At 41.3% G+C, this 20,872-nt stretch overlaps 3 protein-coding genes and 1 long non-coding RNA gene across 6 annotated transcripts; all 4 read right to left on the reverse strand.

Annotated features, from left to right (window-relative positions):
• Positions 1 to 465: 465 nt before the first annotated feature.
• Vha68-3 (Vacuolar H[+] ATPase 68kD subunit 3) lies at positions 466 to 3,297 on the reverse strand. Its single transcript, XM_017253333.3, has 3 exons — positions 3,138 to 3,297; positions 1,884 to 3,032; positions 466 to 1,777 (listed from the first exon to the last, which is right to left on the reverse strand). Exons 1-3 carry the CDS (start codon positions 3,180 to 3,182, stop codon positions 695 to 697), a joined length of 2,277 nt encoding a protein of 758 aa, XP_017108822.2. The 5' UTR covers positions 3,183 to 3,297; the 3' UTR covers positions 466 to 694.
• A 92-nt stretch (positions 3,298 to 3,389) lies between these two features.
• LOC108133414 (V-type proton ATPase catalytic subunit A) lies at positions 3,390 to 7,459 on the reverse strand. Of its 2 annotated transcripts, none has more exons than XM_017253334.3 (5): positions 7,307 to 7,459; positions 6,151 to 6,249; positions 5,295 to 5,992; positions 4,135 to 5,112; positions 3,390 to 4,069 (listed from the first exon to the last, which is right to left on the reverse strand). In XM_017253334.3, exons 2-5 carry the CDS (start codon positions 6,224 to 6,226, stop codon positions 3,977 to 3,979), a joined length of 1,845 nt encoding a protein of 614 aa, XP_017108823.1. In that variant the 5' UTR covers positions 6,227 to 6,249; positions 7,307 to 7,459; the 3' UTR covers positions 3,390 to 3,976. The 2 variants fall into 2 exon arrangements, with proteins under 2 accessions (XP_017108823.1, XP_017108824.1); XM_017253335.3 differs by having other exon boundaries at positions 6,151 to 6,243; positions 7,307 to 7,394.
• A 1,192-nt stretch (positions 7,460 to 8,651) lies between these two features.
• On the reverse strand, positions 8,652 to 19,186 carry LOC138925853 (uncharacterized). 2 transcript variants are annotated; one of them, XR_011442092.1, is made up of 4 exons: positions 18,894 to 19,186; positions 9,374 to 9,602; positions 8,973 to 9,106; positions 8,652 to 8,917 (listed from the first exon to the last, which is right to left on the reverse strand). It is a non-coding gene; the product is annotated as an uncharacterized lncRNA (long non-coding RNA). The 2 variants fall into 2 exon arrangements; XR_011442093.1 differs by lacking the exon at positions 18,894 to 19,186 and adding an exon at positions 10,741 to 11,060.
• Positions 19,187 to 19,227: 41 nt separating this feature from the next.
• LOC108133292 (cylicin-2) lies at positions 19,228 to 20,227 on the reverse strand. Its single transcript, XM_017253144.2, has 2 exons — positions 20,066 to 20,227; positions 19,228 to 19,920 (listed from the first exon to the last, which is right to left on the reverse strand). Exons 1-2 carry the CDS (start codon positions 20,225 to 20,227, stop codon positions 19,228 to 19,230), a joined length of 855 nt encoding a protein of 284 aa, XP_017108633.2.
• Positions 20,228 to 20,872: the final 645 nt, after the last annotated feature.

The raw sequence follows: 20,872 nt of genomic DNA on the forward strand, positions 1-20,872 counted from the left end.
ACTTGGTTTCCAATAGTGGCTGGGGTTTGGGGTACCGGAGTGCGGAAATGTAATCATCGCAATCCGCAAAGCCAGCGAAAAGGGGCGGGCTGTCAGTGGCTGTAGGGCGAGGTGGCGACTTATACATACATATATACTTACATTTAATTTCCACTAATTGAATCGAAATCGATCTCTCGCTCCCTAGCTGCTGAAAAAAGCTTTGCAGCGGGCCTTGACGTTTGGTTTTTGGTCGGCACTGGGTGTGGGTGTTCAGGTGTGAGCCGAGAAGTTCCCTTTTGCGATCCCGGTGCTTTAATAAACTTTTCCAATAAATCAACGAAATAAATCGTGGCTCTCGCCATCCTTTGAAAGCTGAAAAAATGATTTCTGAGATGGGAATACCTACACATGCAAAGAATTCAAAGGAAGTGCAATGCCAAAAAGGAGTCAACACCGTTTCTGCTAATGAGTTAAGCGCATAACTGGGAATAGGACTTTGGCTCTATAATTATCACGCAATGTTGGAATACATATAAGTTACAATAGCACGTACAAATTTTGTTTACCATTTCACGACAGAAATGTTTTGAAATACATATTTGATTGGTGTTACCTTTACAAAACATGAATTACGTTTCATGTTTGTTTTTGTAAAAGGCTTTCAACATAAACAATAAATTTGGACTTGTTAAAGGACTCTACCGTTTCATTATTAAAAATCTCCGGCGGTCTCCTCGATGTCCCTGAACGTCTTTATAATTGAGTCGTGCAGCTTGTCCATCGCAGCCACAACGGTTGCTTCGCCCAAAGTCGGATCCTGGAACTTCATCATGGAAATATCGTAGATGACTTTGCTGGCCCTTGTTCGGATCAGACCCCATGTGACCTTGGCATCGTCTTGTGCCGTATTCTGGACGGCCTGCATCGCCGCATCGTAGAAAGTCATCATGTTTTTGAGCATGGCCTGGGTCTTGAAGAACGGACAATAGGCGTCGTATGTGCTATAGGAGTTCTGCTGCAGGAAGTCGTCCTTGAGCATTTTGGCCACCTCCAGTTTTATTTTGTCGCCCTCGTTCAGCGATGCTTTTCCCACCAACTGCACGATTTCAGCCAAGTCGTCCTCCTCCTGCAGCACCTGCTTGGCTTTCGCCCGCAAGAAGGTGAACTCCGGATTCTTGTCTTCGTAGTAGTTGTCCACCGTACGCATGTACTTCGAGTACGAGTGGAGCCAATTTACTGAGGGGAAATGCTTTCGCTGCGCCAATTTTTTATCGAGGCCCCAAAACACCTGAACGATGCTCAGAGTGGCTGAGGTCACCGGATCGGAGAAATCACCTCCGGGCGGTGAAACAGCTCCCACAATGGAAACAGACCCAAAGCGGTCCGGACTGCCGAGACACTTGACGAGGCCAGCTCTTTCGTAGAAGGAAGCCAGTCGGGCTCCCAAGTAGGCCGGATACCCGGCATCTGCTGGCATTTCAGCCAGACGTCCAGAAATCTCACGCAGCGCCTCGGCCCATCTGGAGGTGGAGTCCGCCATCATAGACACATGGTAGCCCATGTCGCGGAAATATTCAGACAAAGTAATCCCCGTGTAGATGGAAGCTTCTCGAGCAGCGACAGGCATATTGGAAGTGTTGGCTACGAGGGCAGTACGCTTCATGATGGACTCCATCGTCCCGTTTACTAAAACTTCCAACTGGGGGAAATCCCGCAGCACCTCAGACATCTCGTTACCTCGTTCGCCGCACCCCACATAAATGATGCAATCGGAGTTGGAGTACTTGGAGAGGGACTAAGGTTAAAAAAAAAAATTAACACCAATGTAAGCTACCCTAAAATTATTCATGTTTATAAAAATCTATAGAGATTGAATCTACAGAGAAAGTAAATATTCTCACCTGAGATATCACTGTCTTTCCGCAACCGAAGGCTCCCGGAATGGCTGTGGTTCCGCCCTGGACACACGGAAAGAAGGCGTCCAGAACCCGTTGACCAGTCAGCAGCGGAGTGTTGCTAGGCAGCTTGTCCTCCGCGGGACGAGGCCGCCTCACAGGCCACACCTGTAGCATGGAGTGCTTGGTAACCTCGTCGTTTAATTCCGTCTCCACTACTATCTCATCTACGCAATAATTTCCGGGGGGAGCAATCCACTTGATGCGGCCTTGGCAGCGAGGTGGCAGCATCAAGTGGTGCAGCATCAATGTGTTCTCTACCACGTTACCGTAGATAGTACCGCCTGTGACTAGATCCCCCTGTCTCAGCTTACCCGGGGTAAATAGATACTCAACATCTCGGGACAAGCTGGGCACGTCGATGCCTTTGGGGACGTAAATGGAGTTCGTCAACTCATTAATTTTGCGCAGAGGTCGCTGGATTCCGTCAAAAATACTGCCCATGATGCCAGGGCCCAGTTCCACCGACAGAGGCTTGCCTGTTTGAAAGACGGGATCACCGACACTGACCCCGGAAGTGTCCTCGTACACTTGTACGGTGGCCATGTCGCCTTCCAACCGAATGATTTCACCCACCAGCTGGCAATGACCCACGCGCACCAGCTCGTACATAGCAGCTCCAGCCATCTCTTCGGCATTGACTACCGGCCCGGATACCCCAAAGATACGTCCCTTATGCGGACCCTCGTCAACGGCCTCCAAGGTATAGTGTTGTGAGTCCACCACCCGTTCGAATTTTTCCTCCGAGTCTGGCACGCGCTGGGGCTTGTTCCTTAATGGTTCCACTGTTATGTGCGAGCTCTTGCGAGTGTCCCTGCTCTGATCATCGTCGGTGACACCAACAGCGCGTTGCCGCGCGGCAGAAAATTGTTCTGATTGAATCATTTCCTCGGAAGCAGCGATAGAACCCGACTCTTGGGCATCTACAGCCAGGGAAGGTGGTACCACTTCTGGAGGAGCATGCGGCCTGCGACAGCTGCATTTCTTCGGCAAGTTGGGGCAAGGAGCAGATCTAGGACTCTGGTCACTGCTGGGGGAGGGTCCGGGGGTGTCAATGCTGCTCGTCATGGAAGTCAGCGGTGCAACCCAAGATTCCTTTTTCATTGATGATCGTTTGTGGTAATAAACATGAAACAATATATGAAAGGAAAAATGTTTAAAATATAATATTGAAATTCACAAACAAGAGATTCGTCATACCGCAGTATTGGGACACTTGCATCCCTCTTTATTATCCTTGTCCATGGTCAATAAAACCGAAGAATAGTTTTGTGTAAAGAATTGTTTTCTTACTTATGTGTCGGGTATAACAAAGTGTAACAGATTTTGGAAAGAAAGAGGTGATCAAGTTTGGCAAGCAGTCATTGTGGGATTACAAACTTTTAGAAACATTGTTAATCCACCTTAATATTAAAAACAGTTGCCACGTAATCGGAACCAGAGTAAAGGCACTTTCTTTACATTAAATGTATTTGTTGTTGCACTTTATTCGTACATTTAATATTTCATACTTTTAATATTTACATAAATTTAACAAACAAACAGGAGAAAACATGACTTTTCACAAATAAACAAGAATTTCCATTCATTAAACAATAATACTATTTATGCATGCATTTGTATTTGTGTCTTTTATGTATATGCGTGTGTGTGTGTTTGTGTGCGTGTCCGGGTCCGGGTCCGTGTACTTTTAATCACGAATGTTCTGTGTCTTTTGTTGTTGCTTTTGTAAATGGAAGTACATAGAAGGACGTTGTAGTTGCTGTAGCCTTGAGGGCCCTTTGTGGGCGGGCGGAAGGGTCTGGTTAAAAGAAGTATCAACCGCAGGCCGGAATGTTTACATCTCTCAGAGGCTCCAAAGAGTTTTGGAATTTGTTGAAATTTGGGGTTTTCTTCGAATGCAGCACGGAATCGTTGGTGTTGGTTCTTCGCAATTTTGATTGGTATTTTCTTAGATGGTTTTTGACTGATTTCATTTTTAAAAGTTAACTATATAACAAATATAAGATTAGAGTGTAAAAGTAGGGCCATTGCGGTCTCTAGTCCTCCAGGTTCCTGAAGGCCTGCTGCAGGTCCTCGTGCAGTTGCTCGAAGTCGGCCTTGATCTTGGCCTCACCATCCTTCACGGGGTCCTGCAATCATTGAGAAAAATAATTTAATAATTTAATACATAAGAGCTATTTGTTTGGAGACGCACCTTGAACTTCATGGACGAAAGCTGGTACATGATATTGCCCATGGCCTCACGGATAACGTTCCAGGTGATCTTGTTCTCGGACTGAGCTGTCGACTCCACGGAGTGGCGGGCCAGGTCGTAGAAATCGATGATGTTCTTTAGCATACCCACGGTCTTGTAGAAGGGGCAGAAACGATCGTACGAGGAGTACGAGTTCTGCTGCAGGAAATCGTCCTTCAGGAGCTTGGCCACCTCGAGGGTGATCTTATCGGTTTCAGCCAGCGAGGCCTTGCCGACCAGCTGCACGATTTCGGACAAGTCCTCTTCCTCCTGCAGGATCTCCTTGACCTTGGTACGCAGGGGCACAAACTCGGGGAAGTTCTTGTCATAGAAGTCATCCAGAGCACGCATGTACTTGGAGTAGGAAATCAGCCAGTTGATCGATGGGAAGTGCTTGCGCTGGGCCAGCTTCTTGTCGAGACCCCAGAACACCTGGACAATACCCAGGGTGGCAGAGGTGACGGGATCAGAGAAATCACCACCAGGAGGTGACACAGCTCCGACAATGGACACGGATCCCTCGCGCTCAGGGTTACCCAAACACTTGACGCGACCAGCACGCTCGTAGAAGGAGGCGAGACGGGCGCCCAGGTAAGCTGGGTAACCGGAATCGGCAGGCATCTCAGCCAGACGACCCGAGATTTCACGAAGAGCCTCAGCCCATCGAGAAGTAGAATCAGCCATCATGGACACGTTGTAACCCATGTCACGGAAGTACTCAGACAGGGTGATACCGGTGTAGATGGAGGCTTCACGAGCAGCCACAGGCATGTTGGAGGTGTTGGCCACCAGGGCGGTACGCTTCATGATGGACTCGGTGACACCATCGATCTCCACGGACAGCTCAGGGAAGTCACGCAGTACCTCAGACATCTCGTTACCACGCTCACCGCAACCGACGTAGATGATCACATCGGAGTTGGAGTACTTGGAGAGGGCCTAGAAAATAAACATAAAAACATGAAAAAACGTTAATACAAACTAGTAACTTATATTAGGTATAGGCATACGTTTTAGGACGGAAAAAATGTTTGGGAAGTGTGAAAAAGATGTTTCGTAATATTTAACTTTTAAAAAGATGAATGTAAAACCGATTCCGACCAAAAAAAACACCATCTCACCTGCGAGATCACAGTCTTTCCGCAACCGAAAGCTCCGGGAATGGCGGTGGTACCGCCCTGGACGCAGGGGAACAGCGAGTCGAGGACGCGCTGTCCGGTGAGCAGAGGGTGGTTAGCGGGCAGCTTCTCGGTAACGGGACGGGGCTGACGCACGGGCCACACCTGCAACATGGTGTGCTTGGTGATCTCGCCGTCGAACTCGGTCTCGAGGACTACATCGTCGACCTTGTAGTTTCCTGAGGGGGCGATGTAGCGGACTGTTCCCTTGGCACGGGGGTTCACGATCATCTTGTGCTTCACCAGGGTGTTCTCGTGGACCAGACCGTAGAGGTCACCTCCGGTGATGTGGGAGCCGACTTTAACGTTCAGGGGGTTGAACTCCCAGCTGGCCACTCGCGACAAGCTAGGCACGTTCACACCCTTGGGAATGTAGATGGAGCTGGTGAGCTCGTTGATGTCCTTCAGGGGACGCTGGATACCGTCAAAGATGCTGCCCATGATACCGGGTCCAAGCTCTACGGAGAGGGGCTTGCCAGTTCGCAGGACGGGATCGCCGACAGTTACACCGGAGGTTTCCTCGTACACCTGAATGGTGGCCATGTCACCCTCCAGACGGATGATCTCACCCACCAGCTCGTAGTATCCCACACGCACCAACTCGTACATAGCAGACCCAGACATGGCCTCGGCAGTAACGACTGGAAGATTGAAAGTACAAATTGGTTACATCTTGTTTTGCTTCCAAACTATCAGACTCCCGATATAAATCTGCTTATCATTGATCCATTTATTAATTTATGATTTGCACTATATATTTTTCAGATTGTTGTTAAATTCGGAAAATTAGTTTACTTACCAGGACCAGAGACAGCGAAAACGCGTCCATATTTGGACTCACGCTCCTCATCATCGAAACGCTTGAGGTTGGACATCTTGCTTTGTTCTGGTTCTACAACTTGAAGAAAAGACAAAAAAAAAGGTTATAAAATGGGAAATCTAGTGGAAAACGATAAAGGTGAAAAATTTCTTATCACTAATTTCTGGTTGGGCCTCTGTCAGCTGACGACACGCGAGAGTAGGACAGGTGCACAGACCCCAGCTCTATCGCTCCTCTATTCGGCCGTAACATTTGTAGGGATTTTTCGGCATTTACCTGTTCTGGTTTAAGGTTATACCTGTGATCTACTGCTGGGCGCTCATTTCTATCTGATTTCTGTTTTATTTTCTCATATCAACTCCCACTATTTAATTCGCTGGGAGAAACTTTAAAAAGCAGAGCTTTCAGTTCACGTGACAGAGCTTTGCGCAAGTTCGAAAACTAATTCATTTAACTAATTCTTAAATAAATAAAATATTGGTAGCTCCCATGGATCGATTATCGAATCGAGAAAAGATATTAAAGTGCATGTTCCATTAATAAATCAGAAATATTCGGGATATACTTTATCAAAACGAAAAAAAAACAAGAAATTGTGGGAGAGTTACGCTCATTTGAGTGGTATTCTCTTCTATCCGCTCTCCCACTCTCCATTCGAATTCGAATTTTGACGTTGATCACAAGACCACTGTCAGCTGACAAGTGGAAAAAAAAGGGGGTAAGCGAAAATGTTGGAACTCCGGGCTGCACACCAGCCCGCCACACATTTTGCACACCATGTAATTGGCACTGTCCTCCATATTGGATTTTTCGCATGGGGAGATTATAAATATCGGTACTCCCTGCAACTTTTTGGGGAGCAGAAGAGCTGCGACGATCACAAGACCTGGAGTGCGAGCAGGACGGAGCTAACACGCGAGGGAGAGGGAGGGGTCAGCTGACAAGACAAAATATTCTCCATAAGAAAAATGTTCACCACTCTAAAAGCACTTTTTGTTTTCATCATGTTTCTTAAAAATTGTAGATTTTTTCGGTTATTTTACAGCGTTTTTATGCATTTATTATCTAACACACATGTATTTGCTTTGCCCGACTGACCGTTTTCTTGTCTTTTTATTTTTTATATGGTACTCACCCTGGCACTGCTCGAAAGTAACTAAAATATAAAGTAGGTGCTGAGGTGGTAATGGTAAGCGCGACTGTTGGTTTGATAATGATCCCGATCAGTGTTGCCAGCTCTGGTTGATACTAGAGGTGGGTTCAATTCTTCAACAAGATCGATTCATTCTTTTCGCCTGTAGGCCGATTAATCGAAAAAAAGTTAAAAGTGGAGTTTTAATCCATCATATTATTTAGTTATGTAGGTAATATTTTAGATTAAAGCATTAGCAGTGCTTAATGGTAATATATTCTGTTTGGTTATCATTTTTTTTTTGTAATTTGAGACCCTTGAAATGTAGAAGGTTTCGAGTTAAGAAGGACTTTTTTTGTCTTGAAACATATAAATTTCCATTTTTGACGAAATAGCTTAACCTTGGAATCAAAATTTCGTTTTTTTGATAAAATGTTTGTATAATAGTGCCGAAAAAAAGGAATTTATTTTGGAAAACAAATTCCTATGTTCATTATCTGGAAAATATATCCAAAAAGATTGTGTAAAAATTTCAGACCTATCAGAGTATCCGTTTTTAAGAAATCGAGATAACCGATTTTAGGAAATGAAAGTACATGTACATACATACATACGTATAATAGAATGAACTAAATTAAAAATTTTGATTTTTGGAAAATCCTTACTGAGTATTACAATATAATAATAAAATAAAAATAAAAAATAAAAATGCAGAAAATTTTAATTCGGTTAAAAGCGCCATCTGTATTTGAAATTACTCTTTATGTTGAGTTCTTTTTTTTATATACACCACGATCATATCCGTTAGCTCTTTATCCGGGTATCTGTCAGATACTATCTGAGCACTATTTTTTCCCTCTACCAGACAATCTTATCTGTCTTAGGTTATCCGATACCCGGTTCGGGAATGTTGGAACCTTGGGAATATTAGTTCACATCACTAAAGCTTGATCAAATTCCCCACGATCAAAAGAGAGAAATGTGACAGAGCTTTTTTAAATTGTTGCTTAAAAGCGGAGCTTTCGTTTAAAGTTTAACAAAATTAATGTCAGCGAGAAACACAGAAACCTTGTTCTCTCCCTTCGTGGGTTGATCTAAAATTTGTGGAAAGCATCCGTTCTTACATCACTGTATGTTAAAATCAAACTATTGGATTTTTTTAAATATATATATTGATGAACACAGTTCTTTTGTTAGATTAAACATTTTTAATTGTTTATTTAATTTATACCCAAACAAATGTTATATTAAATATATAAAATATTTATTTTTTAAATTATTTTAATCAGTTTGAAGGTTCTTATACGTGTCAGTTACAAAAGCATAATACTTAATACATACGTACATATATTCTCATGAAAAGTGCACAACGTTAAATGACCCAAATAAAAATTCCAATTAATTAATTATGCAAGCTATTAGGTTGCCTTTTAAATGCACTGAACAGTAATTTTTAATTAATCAATTCACGTTAATTGTTTGGTACGAGAGTCGTCCCATAAGCTTTGTCTACATCAATCGATACGGCTGTGACCGGAGAGCCACAAATACTTTTTGCTTTGTTCTTCGTTTTTTTTTCTTACTTTCCCCCATAACGAACGATACTGAGTGGGGCTGTGTGAGGAAAAAAAATTGATTAAAATTCGTATTGTAAAAAGGTTGTATTTACCAACAGCTTATAGTTTTTTGTTTGCTCCACTCCTTCTCGATACCATTACGTTTTTGCCCAATTCGGTATTATCCGGTACCAATCAATGTTTTTAAATTCCAGCCGGATCTCCCAAGTTTAATCGAATTCTTTTACTTTAAATATAAAATTATATATAACTATTGGAATCATATTTTCTTACTTTTGTAGTAATTTTCTTAATTAAAAATTCTTATTTTAAAAACTTTTTTTTAAATGCCATTTTGTACGTATTAAATGTATAAACCATCTTGAATGTAAAAGGATGAACTGTTATTAAAGTTTATTTTTTGTTTTCTCCGTGCATAGCTAAACCCGATTTTAAGAAATTTTTGGATTGCAGTCTGCAGAAGTGGCAACTACAACAGTAAACCCATGCTTACAAAGTCAAACAGTCAAAGGGACGTCCTGCGATTGTCGAAGGTTCTGATGCGAAAAATAAGGATGGTTTGCTGGGCAGGACGAGGGGGTGGGCTGCTGGATCTCGCTTTTTGCATAACTTATAAATCGATGACGTTGGCAGGCGAGAGCGCATCTCGAGGCTCTTCAGCAGTTGGGACATTTGCATAATAAGGCAGCCAGCGAATGCAGCATCAAAAGTTGTCTGCAACTCTGTGGAAAATGGGAAATTGGAAATGGGAAATCAGGTATTTCCCCCAGAATGCAGATGTGGGTGTGTGTGTTTCGGATTTTGTGTCAAAATTGCGCAGAAAAAGTGCTTGAGTGGGTTCAACTGCAGATGAGCTGCAGAGTAGAATGAATTTGTCACATTGAAGCTAAGATACATAGGTATGTGATATTTTAATGTGTGTGTATTTTGTTTTGGGGTTGTCTGTTTATTTTCAGAAAAGAACTATATACAAAACTGATTATCAATATGTAGGTGATGTAGAATTCATATAAATGATGATGAGACTAGAAAGTTTAAAAGAAAATAGGAGTCAAAAGTATAATTAAAATTAAAGTTAAAAAATCTGTATAAAGTTCCAAAAAGTTAATGTTTAACACAGGAATTAGGAAAAATAGGAACTTACTTTAAATTTGTTAATTCGATGTAACTTGTCCATTTAAACATAAATTGTGATGGTGTTGTAGTTTTATTTTTCACAGCATTATAAGAAAATTGAAATACAGCTACGCTCCTTGTTTGTAATTTAACTTAATTATTTCTAAGAATATTTTTGATTTTTTGGCTTTCGAGCAAGTGTAACTGTGTACATTAAGTCATAACTTCATTTAGTTGCCATGGGCATTCATTTAATTTATGTTTGTGCAATTCGCCTACCCCCACCATTCTGGCTCCAATATCTTTCTCTATCTCAATAAATTCATTTGGGGCTAGAGGATGTCTGGTCGAAGGTTGGGAGCTGGGAGACGCCAGCACCACCCAAACCTCCACTGGCTAATCTTGTTGCGCATTGCCATAATTTTCAATTTACATGCACCCAGTGAGTTCTGCCCCAACCATTTTCCGCCCACCGTCCGCTTCGGTAGTAGCTTCTAGCTACCCGACGAGTCAGTCCGGGGTTATATTGGTCACAATAAATTGACTGCAAAGGCCATCCATGTGTGTGAGCTAGCCGTTTGGGTGGCCATGTGCACTGGAAAAAGTTGAGAGTATCATAATTCTAGCTGCAACAGATGCATGGTCGCACCTTCTACATATTGATATTCAATGACAAAGAAACCATTCGAGAACAAAAAAAATCATAACACTTCTCTACGTTAAAAGCCTGAATTTGCAGTGTACCTGTATATGTCCTTCACATCTATATGACCTGCAGCTGCCGCGCCCACTACTGCTGTGACCCATTACCATCCCCTCTCTCAGCCACTTCCTGCCCATTAAACTGCAGTTGCATTAGGCGCTGATGTTGGCGACACTCAGCCGTCGAGTGCAACATTTCGACTTGCGCCATGGTCGCGGTTTCATCGGGTATCCTCTGTCCCTTAGGTCGCCGTGACTAATCATTGACACATTAATTGATGCTTCCGAGCGCATTCCGGCGTATTTGCCAGCTGCCCAGAGCTGCCTCCACTAAAACCTTGTTGGATAGATAATTTTAGACCATTTCTCATGTCAAATTAGTACACACTTTGTTATTTCCCGAATTAAAAAAAAATCTTGTTAGTAAACGGAATTGGCATTGCTATTCACACCCGGAAAACAGTCAACAAAAATCAACAAGAACATCTTCACTGTTTGGAAATCTTCAAAAGAAAAATATGAAGGTAAAATTTTACAATTTTAATCAAATTTTACTTTAAATATTCCATTGTTATTAAAACATGTAAGAAACTGAAAATTAATGAATAAAGCTAAGAGATTTGAAAGTGGTTCTTTATCCTTTAATAAATTTGTATATAATGTATGAATAAATAGTGCTTCTTATCCGATTCTCAACCGGAATACCTTAAATGATTTCTAGATCGATTCTCCACCATTCTGCATCAAAATCCTGTGACAAAATATTTTTTAGACTTTTCGTCCATTTTTACCTATATGGGCCACTGTGATGGTTATATCTTCCCCAATCCTAAACCGATTCTCAAGCGGAGTACCTCAAATGATTTCTAGATCGATTCTCCACCATTCTGCATCAAAATCCCGAGACGAAATATTTTTTCGATTTTTCGTCCATTTTTCCTGATAGGATCCCTTGAAAATGTGGTTTTTTCCTATATGGGCCACAGTGATGGTTATATCTTTCCCAATTCTTATCCGATTCTCAAGCGGAGTACCTTAAATGATTTCTAGATCGATTCTCCACCATTCTGCATCAAAATCCTGAGACGAAATATTATTTAGATTTTTCGTTCATTTTTTCTGATGGGATCCCTTGAAAATGTGGTTTTTCCCTATATGGGCCACTGTGATGGTTATATCTTCCCCAATTCTTATCCGATTCTCAAGCGGAATACCTTAAATGATTTCTAGATCGATTCTCCACCATTCTGCATCAAAATCCTGAGACGAAATATTTTTTCGATTTTTCGTCCATTTTTCCTGATGGGATCCCTTGAAAATGTGGTTTTTCCCTATATGGGCCACTGTGATGGTTATATCTTCCCCAATTCTTATCTGATTCTCATGCGGAATACCTTAAATTATTTCTAGATCGATTCTCCACCATTCTGCATCAAAATCCTGAGACGAAATATTTTTTAGATTTTTCGTCCATTTTTCCTGATAGGATCCCTTGAAAATGTGGTTTTTTCCTATATGGGCCACAGTGATGGTTATATCTTTCCCAATTCTTATCCGATTCTCATGCGGAATACCTTAAATGATTTCTAGATCGATTCTCCACCATTCTGCATCAAAATCCTGAGACGAAATATTTTTTCGATTTTTCGTCCATTTTTCCTGATGGGATCCCTTGAAAATGTGGTTTTTCCCTATATGGGCCACTGTGATGGTTATATCTTCCCCAATTCTTATCCGATTCTCAAGCGGAATACCTTAAATGATTTCTAGATCGATTCTCCACCATTCTGCATCAAAATCCTGAGACGAAATATTTTTTCGATTTTTCGTCCATTTTTCCTGATGGGATCCCTTGAAAATGTGGTTTTTCCCTATATGGGCCACTGTGATGGTTATATCTTCCCCAATTCTTATCTGATTCTCATGCGGAATACCTTAAATTATTTCTAGATCGATTCTCCACCATTCTGCATCAAAATCCCGAGACGAAATATTTTTTCGATTTTTCGTCCATTTTTCCTGATAGGATCCCTTGAAAATGTGGTTTTTTCCTATATGGGCCACAGTGATGGTTATATCTTTCCCAATTCTTATCCGATTCTCATGCGGAATACCTTAAATGATTTCTAGATCGATTCTCCACCATTCTGCATCAAAATCCTGAGACGAAATATTTTTTCGATTTTTCGTCCATTTTTCCTGATGGGATCCCTTGAAAATGTGGTTTTTCCCTATATGGGCCACTGTGATGGTTATATCTTCCCCAATTCTTATCCGATTCTCAAGCGGAATACCTTAAATGATTTCTAGATCGATTCTCCACCATTCTGCATCAAAATCCTGAGACGAAATATTTTTTCGATTTTTCGTCCATTTTTCCTGATGGGATCCCTTGAAAATGTGGTTTTTCCCTATATGGGCCACTGTGATGGTTATATCTTCCCCAATTCTTATCTGATTCTCATGCGGAATACCTTAAATTATTTCTAGATCGATTCTCCACCATTCTGCATCAAAATCCTGAGACGAAATATTTTTTAGATTTTTCGTCCATTTTTCCTGATGGGATCCCTTGAAAATGTGGTTTTTCCCTATATGGGCGACTGTGATGGTTATATCTTCCCCAATTCTTATCCGATTCTCATGCGGAATACCTTAAATGATTTCTAGATCGATTCTCCACCATTCTGCATAAAAATCCTGAGACGAAATATTTTTTAGATTTTTCGTCCATTTTTCCTGATGGGATCCCTTGAAAATGTGGTTTTCCCTATATGGGCCACTGTGATGGTTATATCTTCCCCAATTCTTATCCGATTCTCAAGCGGAATACCTTAAATGATTTCTAGATCGATTCTCCACCATTCTGCATCAAAATCCTGAGACGAAATATTTTTTCGATTTTTCGTCCATTTTTCCTGATGGGATCCCTTGAAAATGTGGTTTTTCCCTATATGGGCCACTGTGATGGTTATATCTTCCCCAATTCTTATCCGATTCTCAAGCGGAATACCTTAAATGATTTCTAGATCGATTCTCCACCATTCTGCATCAAAATCCTGAGACGAAATATTTTTTCGATTTTTCGTCCATTTTTCCTGATGGGATCCCTTGAAAATGTGGTTTTTCCCTATATGGGCCACTGTGATGGTTATATCTTCCCCAATTCTTATCTGATTCTCATGCGGAATACCTTAAATTATTTCTAGATCGATTCTCCACCATTCTGCATCAAAATCCTGAGACGAAATATTTTTTAGATTTTTCGTCCATTTTTCCTGATGGGATCCCTTGAAAATGTGATTTTTCCCTATATGGGCGACTGTGATGGTTATATCTTCCCCAATTCTTATCCGATTCTCATGCGGAATACCTTAAATGATTTCTAGATCGATTCTCCACCATTCTGCATCAAAATCCTGAGACGAAATATTTTTTCGATTTTTCGTCCATTTTTCCTGATGGGATCCCTTGAAAATGTGGTTTTCCCTATATGGGCCACTGTGATGGTTATATCTTCCCCAATTCTTATCCGATTCTCAAGCGGAATACCTTAAATTATTTCTAGATCGATTCTCCACCATTCTGCATCAAAATCCCGAGACGAAATATTTTTTCGATTTTTCGTCCATTTTTCCTGATAGGATCCCTTGAAAATGTGGTTTTTTCCTATATGGGCCACAGTGATGGTTATATCTTTCCCAATTCTTATCCGATTCTCATGCGGAATACCTTAAATGATTTCTAGATCGATTCTCCACCATTCTGCATCAAAATCCTGAGACGAAATATTTTTTCGATTTTTCGTCCATTTTTCCTGATGGGATCCCTTGAAAATGTGGTTTTTCCCTATATGGGCCACTGTGATGGTTATATCTTCCCCAATTCTTATCCGATTCTCAAGCGGAATACCTTAAATGATTTCTAGATCGATTCTCCACCATTCTGCATCAAAATCCTGAGACGAAATATTTTTTCGATTTTTCGTCCATTTTTCCTGATGGGATCCCTTGAAAATGTGGTTTTTCCCTATATGGGCCACTGTGATGGTTATATCTTCCCCAATTCTTATCTGATTCTCATGCGGAATACCTTAAATTATTTCTAGATCGATTCTCCACCATTCTGCATCAAAATCCTGAGACGAAATATTTTTTAGATTTTTCGTCCATTTTTCCTGATGGGATCCCTTGAAAATGTGGTTTTTCCCTATATGGGCGACTGTGATGGTTATATCTTCCCCAATTCTTATCCGATTCTCATGCGGAATACCTTAAATGATTTCTAGATCGATTCTCCACCATTCTGCATAAAAATCCTGAGACGAAATATTTTTTAGATTTTTCGTCCATTTTTCCTGATGGGATCCCTTGAAAATGTGGTTTTCCCTATATGGGCCACTGTGATGGTTATATCTTCCCCAATTCTTATCCGATTCTCAAGCGGAATACCTTAAATGATTTCTAGATCGATTCTCCACCATTCTGCATCAAAATCCTGAGACGAAATATTTTTTCGATTTTTCGTCCATTTTTCCTGATGGGATCCCTTGAAAATGTGGTTTTTCCCTATATGGGCCACTGTGATGGTTATATCTTCCCCAATTCTTATCCGATTCTCAAGCGGAATACCTTAAATGATTTCTAGATCGATTCTCCACCATTCTGCATCAAAATCCTGAGACGAAATATTTTTTCGATTTTTCGTCCATTTTTCCTGATGGGATCCCTTGAAAATGTGGTTTTTCCCTATATGGGCCACTGTGATGGTTATATCTTCCCCAATTCTTATCTGATTCTCATGCGGAATACCTTAAATTATTTCTAGATCGATTCTCCACCATTCTGCATCAAAATCCTGAGACGAAATATTTTTTAGATTTTTCGTCCATTTTTCCTGATGGGATCCCTTGAAAATGTGATTTTTCCCTATATGGGCGACTGTGATGGTTATATCTTCCCCAATTCTTATCCGATTCTCATGCGGAATACCTTAAATGATTTCTAGATCGATTCTCCACCATTCTGCATAAAAATCCTGAGACGAAATATTTTTTAGATTTTTCGTCCATTTTTCCTGATGGGATCCCTTGAAAATGTGGTTTTCCCTATATGGGCCACTGTGATGGTTATATCTTCCCCAATTCTTATCCGATTCTCAAGCGGAATACCTTAAATGATTTCTAGATCGATTCTCCACCATTCTGCATAAAAATCCTGAGACGAAATATTTTTTCGATTTTTCGTCCATTTTTCCTGATGGGATCCCTTGAAAATGTGGTTTTTCCCTATATGGGCCACTGTGATGGTTATATCTTCCCCAATTCTTATCCGATTCTCAAGCGGAATACCTTAAATGATTTCTAGATCGATTCTCCACCATTCTGCATCAAAATCCTGAGACGAAATATTTTTTTCGATTTTTCGTCCATTTTTCCTGATGGGATCCCTTGAAAATGTGGTTTTTCCCTATATGGGCCACTGTGATGGTTATATCTTCCCCAATTCTTATCTGATTCTCATGCGGAATACCTTAAATTATTTCTAGATCGATTCTCCACCATTCTGCATCAAAATCCCGAGACGAAATATTTTTTCGATTTTTCGTCCATTTTTCCTGATAGGATCCCTTGAAAATGTGGTTTTTTCCTATATGGGCCACAGTGATGGTTATATCTTTCCCAATTCTTATCCGATTCTCATGCGGAATACCTTAAATGATTTCTAGATCGATTCTCCACCATTCTGCATCAAAATCCTGAGACGAAATATTTTTTCGATTTTTCGTCCATTTTTCCTGATGGGATCCCTTGAAAATGTGGTTTTTCCCTATATGGGCCACTGTGATGGTTATATCTTCCCCAATTCTTATCCGATTCTCAAGCGGAATACCTTAAATGATTTCTAGATCGATTCTCCACCATTCTGCATCAAAATCCTGAGACGAAATATTTTTTCGATTTTTCGTCCATTTTTCCTGATGGGATCCCTTGAAAATGTGGTTTTTCCCTATATGGGCCACTGTGATGGTTATATCTTCCCCAATTCTTATCTGATTCTCATGCGGAATACCTTAAATTATTTCTAGATCGATTCTCCACCATTCTGCATCAAAATCCTGAGACGAAATATTTTTTAGATTTTTCGTCCATTTTTCCTGATGGGATCCCTTGAAAATGTGGTTTTCCCTATATGGGCCACTGTGATGGTTATATCTTCCCCAATTCTTATCCGATTCTCAAGCGGAATACCTTAAATGATTTCTAGATCGATTCTCCACCATTCTGCATAAAAATCCTGAGACGAAATATTTTTTAAATTTTTCGTCCATTTTTCCTGATGGGATCCCTTGAAAATGTGGTTTTTCCCTATATGGGCCACTGTGATGGTTATATCTTCCCCAATTCTTATCCGATTCTCAAGCGGAATAATTCATTCTCTGCGGGCTCAACTAAGCTGCTGCTGTGGCTTTGGTTTTAGGCACATATTTTCAGAGTTTATAGTTAGAAAACGTAATCCTAAATACATAATAGCTAATACTAAATATGTAAAACTTGTGCCAATGGTAGCGGACTTCCATTTGAATAATCAATTGTCAATGTTGTCCGCGTAAAAGCTCCATCAGCAAATTGAAATCGGCCCCATCGCGAGTCTTGATCGTAAGCATCTCCTTTCCAAGCTAAAGGAATACATTTATTACAATATGTTCACACAATAACTTAAGAACCATACGGAATTCATAGTTCACTTAATCCAAGCGCAAACCGAAAGCACCCTTCGAAATAAGTTTAAAAACTAAAGTCATAACCCCAAATTGGAGAGCTTCTTGCCATCTTTTTTACCCACGAATTACTCCCAAGCGTCGTACTTAACCTCCTATGCGTTCCACAGCAAACTTCATCAACGGCCACGTCCCCGGCCCCAGTGAAAACTGTGAAACTAGTGTGCTGTGCATTTCACTTAACTGAATTATTAGCCGACTTATGTGAATTATGATCTCTGAGTGCTGATACACCAGGCCACACGGCAGTGCTACCCGGGCATCCTTTGACTCCCCGCCCATCTTCTCACCTCCCGTTCCCCCCTGGTATCCTGTTGCTTTTGCACTCCCAGCCACTTTCGTTAATGCATTTGCCCAGTGGCCATGTGGGATTCCTGTTGTTTCTGCTTCTGTCTTATTTGTTGTTGTGGCTTGTTGTTCCTCCTGGTACTCTAAGAACAATAATAGGAAAAACTAAAATGCACAGAAAAAATAAGGTATTACAAAATTTCCATTCTTCTATTTCTAAAAAAAAATTAAAATTTGTTTGTCATTTATTTTTTCATTTTCGTTTGGTAGATATGATTTACAATTAGCGATTCACCTTTGCATTAGGTGGAATGAAGGTCTTTGGAATATTCATTTATCTGATTCCGTTCTATTTGGCAGTTTTTCTGCATTGCAGGATCCTTGAGATCCCCAAGGATTTGGAAAAGAGGCTTGCATTGGGCAAAGGACAGGGCACCTGATAGCTATAGGGCTTAAAATTAATCTGAATGGAAAATGAAAAATGGTGTCTATAATAGAACATATATACAATTTTCATCTTTACTCTTGCCGTTTTAAAGGCGGCAATCCTATAATTTTAATCACGTTTGGATAAACAATTTATTCGCAACCACTCTCTGAATATTTGCCAGAACTCTGCTGCTTTTTTGCGAGAAAATCGACAAGGGCTTTTAGGCTCAGACGAACTTTGCTTAACCCCCGACCTCGATTGTCGTAGAGAGCAGACCCTGCTCGGGCCATCGCCCTGTTCTGCAGCAGGGAGAAAATGATTTATGAGCCTGGCCTGAAGGATTAGCATATGAAACCAAACAGAGCTGGTTGTCCCTGTCCAATCCCGACCTCCCAGCACCCGCGTCCTCTCCTGGCGCTTCCCCATAACTAAGCCAGTTTCCGTTTGTTTGCTTAGGCTGGAAAATGGACGAGATTTTGGCCAAAATCGAACCGGAAATGGCTTAAGTAAACAAACATACACGCATGTGCATATATGGTCCCTAAAGTGTGCAAATCTGTGTGATGGTGTACATGTGTCTGTGCTTTTGGAAAGGACGACCTGCAGCATGCGTAATTAACCTTTGACACGACAGGGTGTGTCTGCTCATCTTTACCCAGCTCCCTGCTTCTCTTTGGCCTATTCATATTTCACTTACCGCTTTGAAATTAGTAAATTGCTCGTGTACAGGTGGGTGTCACAAGGACCGGCTAACCTCGCCAATTGAGCTTTGAACCCTGGGCCAAGGATTTCCCTACCAAGTGTGTTTTCTTTAATCTGATGGATGTGCATGCCTCCATTCTTACTAGATGTAATCTTGTATTCACCTAAAACATTTATGTTGGGAATGTTCTGGAGGTAACAATTATAAAGCAAGTCTCCACAGGATTGCCGGGTTCTCCCAACCAAGATATTGTGTAAATCAAAGATCAACTTTGGGTCTGAATTGTCTTTTTTTTAATGCCTAAAAAGTACGAAAACAGGCAGAGATGTCAGTGGTGTCCATGATCGTGTTTGCTGCTCTTCTTCTGCGACTTGTGCCATTTCTTTTTTTTCTCCTCGCCACCCTTCTTGCCGTGGTCCTTTTTGTGGCCCCACTTCTTGGACTCCTCGTGCTTCTTTTTGTGCCCCTTGTGGCCCTTCTTCTTGTGACCCTTTTTGCTATGACCCTTTTTGCCGTAGTGCTCCTCGTGGTCACTCTTCTTGTGGTCGCCCTTCTTGAAGCTGCTGCCCTTTTTGTGCTTCTTTCCCTCCTCGAACCCGCCGTGCTTCTCCTCGCCGCCCTCCACGTGATCCTCATCGTAGAACTTCTTTTCCTTCTTGTTTTCGTCCAGCTTGTGAACGTGATGCTTGCCCTTGATGGAGTATCCTTTCTTGTAGGAGCCATGGTCTTCGAACTCGCTGCCTTTTTCGCCCTTGGAGCCCTTTTTCTTCTTCTTGTGGTGGGATTCTGAGTGCTTGTGCTTCTTCTCGTGCCCCTCCTCCTCGGCGTGCTCCCCCTTTTTGCCCTCCTTGTCGTGGTGGCCTTTGGCGCCCTTCTCCGAGTGCTCGCCGCTCTTGTGACCCTTCTTGCTCTTGCCCCCGTGCTTGTGGAAGTGTTCACTGTGGTGCTCCTCGCCCGATTCTTCCTCGCCGCCCTCCGAATGTTCCGAGTGCTTTGATGCAGCCACTTCCTGATCCGACTCCTAGATAATCCAAATACATTTTTTGTATATTACTTTTTATGAATATTTTTGAACATACTAATTATAATTAGTATGTAATAACAGAATATTTTTCAAGAACCTAAAAGTTTGTACATCTTAAGAGAAAATTCCGTAGCAGTCTCACCTGTACTCGCTTCCTTTCGAAATACGCCTGCAAGTCCCCTAAGTCCTGGCCAACCAGCGGGGAGCTTATGGCCATGGCCCTGTCCGGAGTTGCATGGAGCTGGCTCAAAGCCGCAGCCAAAAGCCCCAGGAACAGCGTTATCACTTGGCAAGCAAGCCACATGGCTGATAGTACTGCTCTGTTTGTTATCCTGGCTTGCGCCTTTGATACTTTGGTCCTGTGCGCTTTCTCTCCTTCTGTGTTTGGGTATCTCCATATACATAAGTATCCCTCTTTCTCAAGTGCAGCTACCACACCCTCTTATTACCGTCTACTGGACGGGTCTCAAGCTACCGGAGCTTTTTATCCACGGTTTTGCAGTTTTCCAGCTTGCGACTGATTTGCCAACTTGGATACTCTGTTTTTTTTTGGTTCTCCATTTCGTTTCGGTATATTGCGTCTATTAAGAGGTATTTATGAAAAATGGGGCATACTCCATCAATTGAAAACATAGCCAGATAGCACATTTATGGTAAAGCTATTCATATTCATTCACTAACTAAATCTTATCTTTTTTTTTAGAAAAAAAAATTATTAACACTTTAGTTTATATTTTATAATTATATTTGAAATTTGAAGTGTAAGAAAAATAGAAATTACAATATTAGTGCCCTAGAGGGCATTATTTATTCGTTATGCCAATGAATGCTCTATTCCCTCAAGCCTTCGTTCTTCATTTGGTTTTTGATTATTTGTTTTTCAATGTTTCCTTTACCGCTAAGTGCATAACGCTGTTCCCGGCAGAAAAAACCCTTCAAGCTGGCCAAC

The sequence above is a fragment of the Drosophila bipectinata genome, chromosome 2L (genome assembly GCF_030179905.1).
Source record: "Drosophila bipectinata strain 14024-0381.07 chromosome 2L, DbipHiC1v2, whole genome shotgun sequence".
NCBI classification, from domain to species: domain Eukaryota; kingdom Metazoa; phylum Arthropoda; class Insecta; order Diptera; family Drosophilidae; genus Drosophila; species Drosophila bipectinata.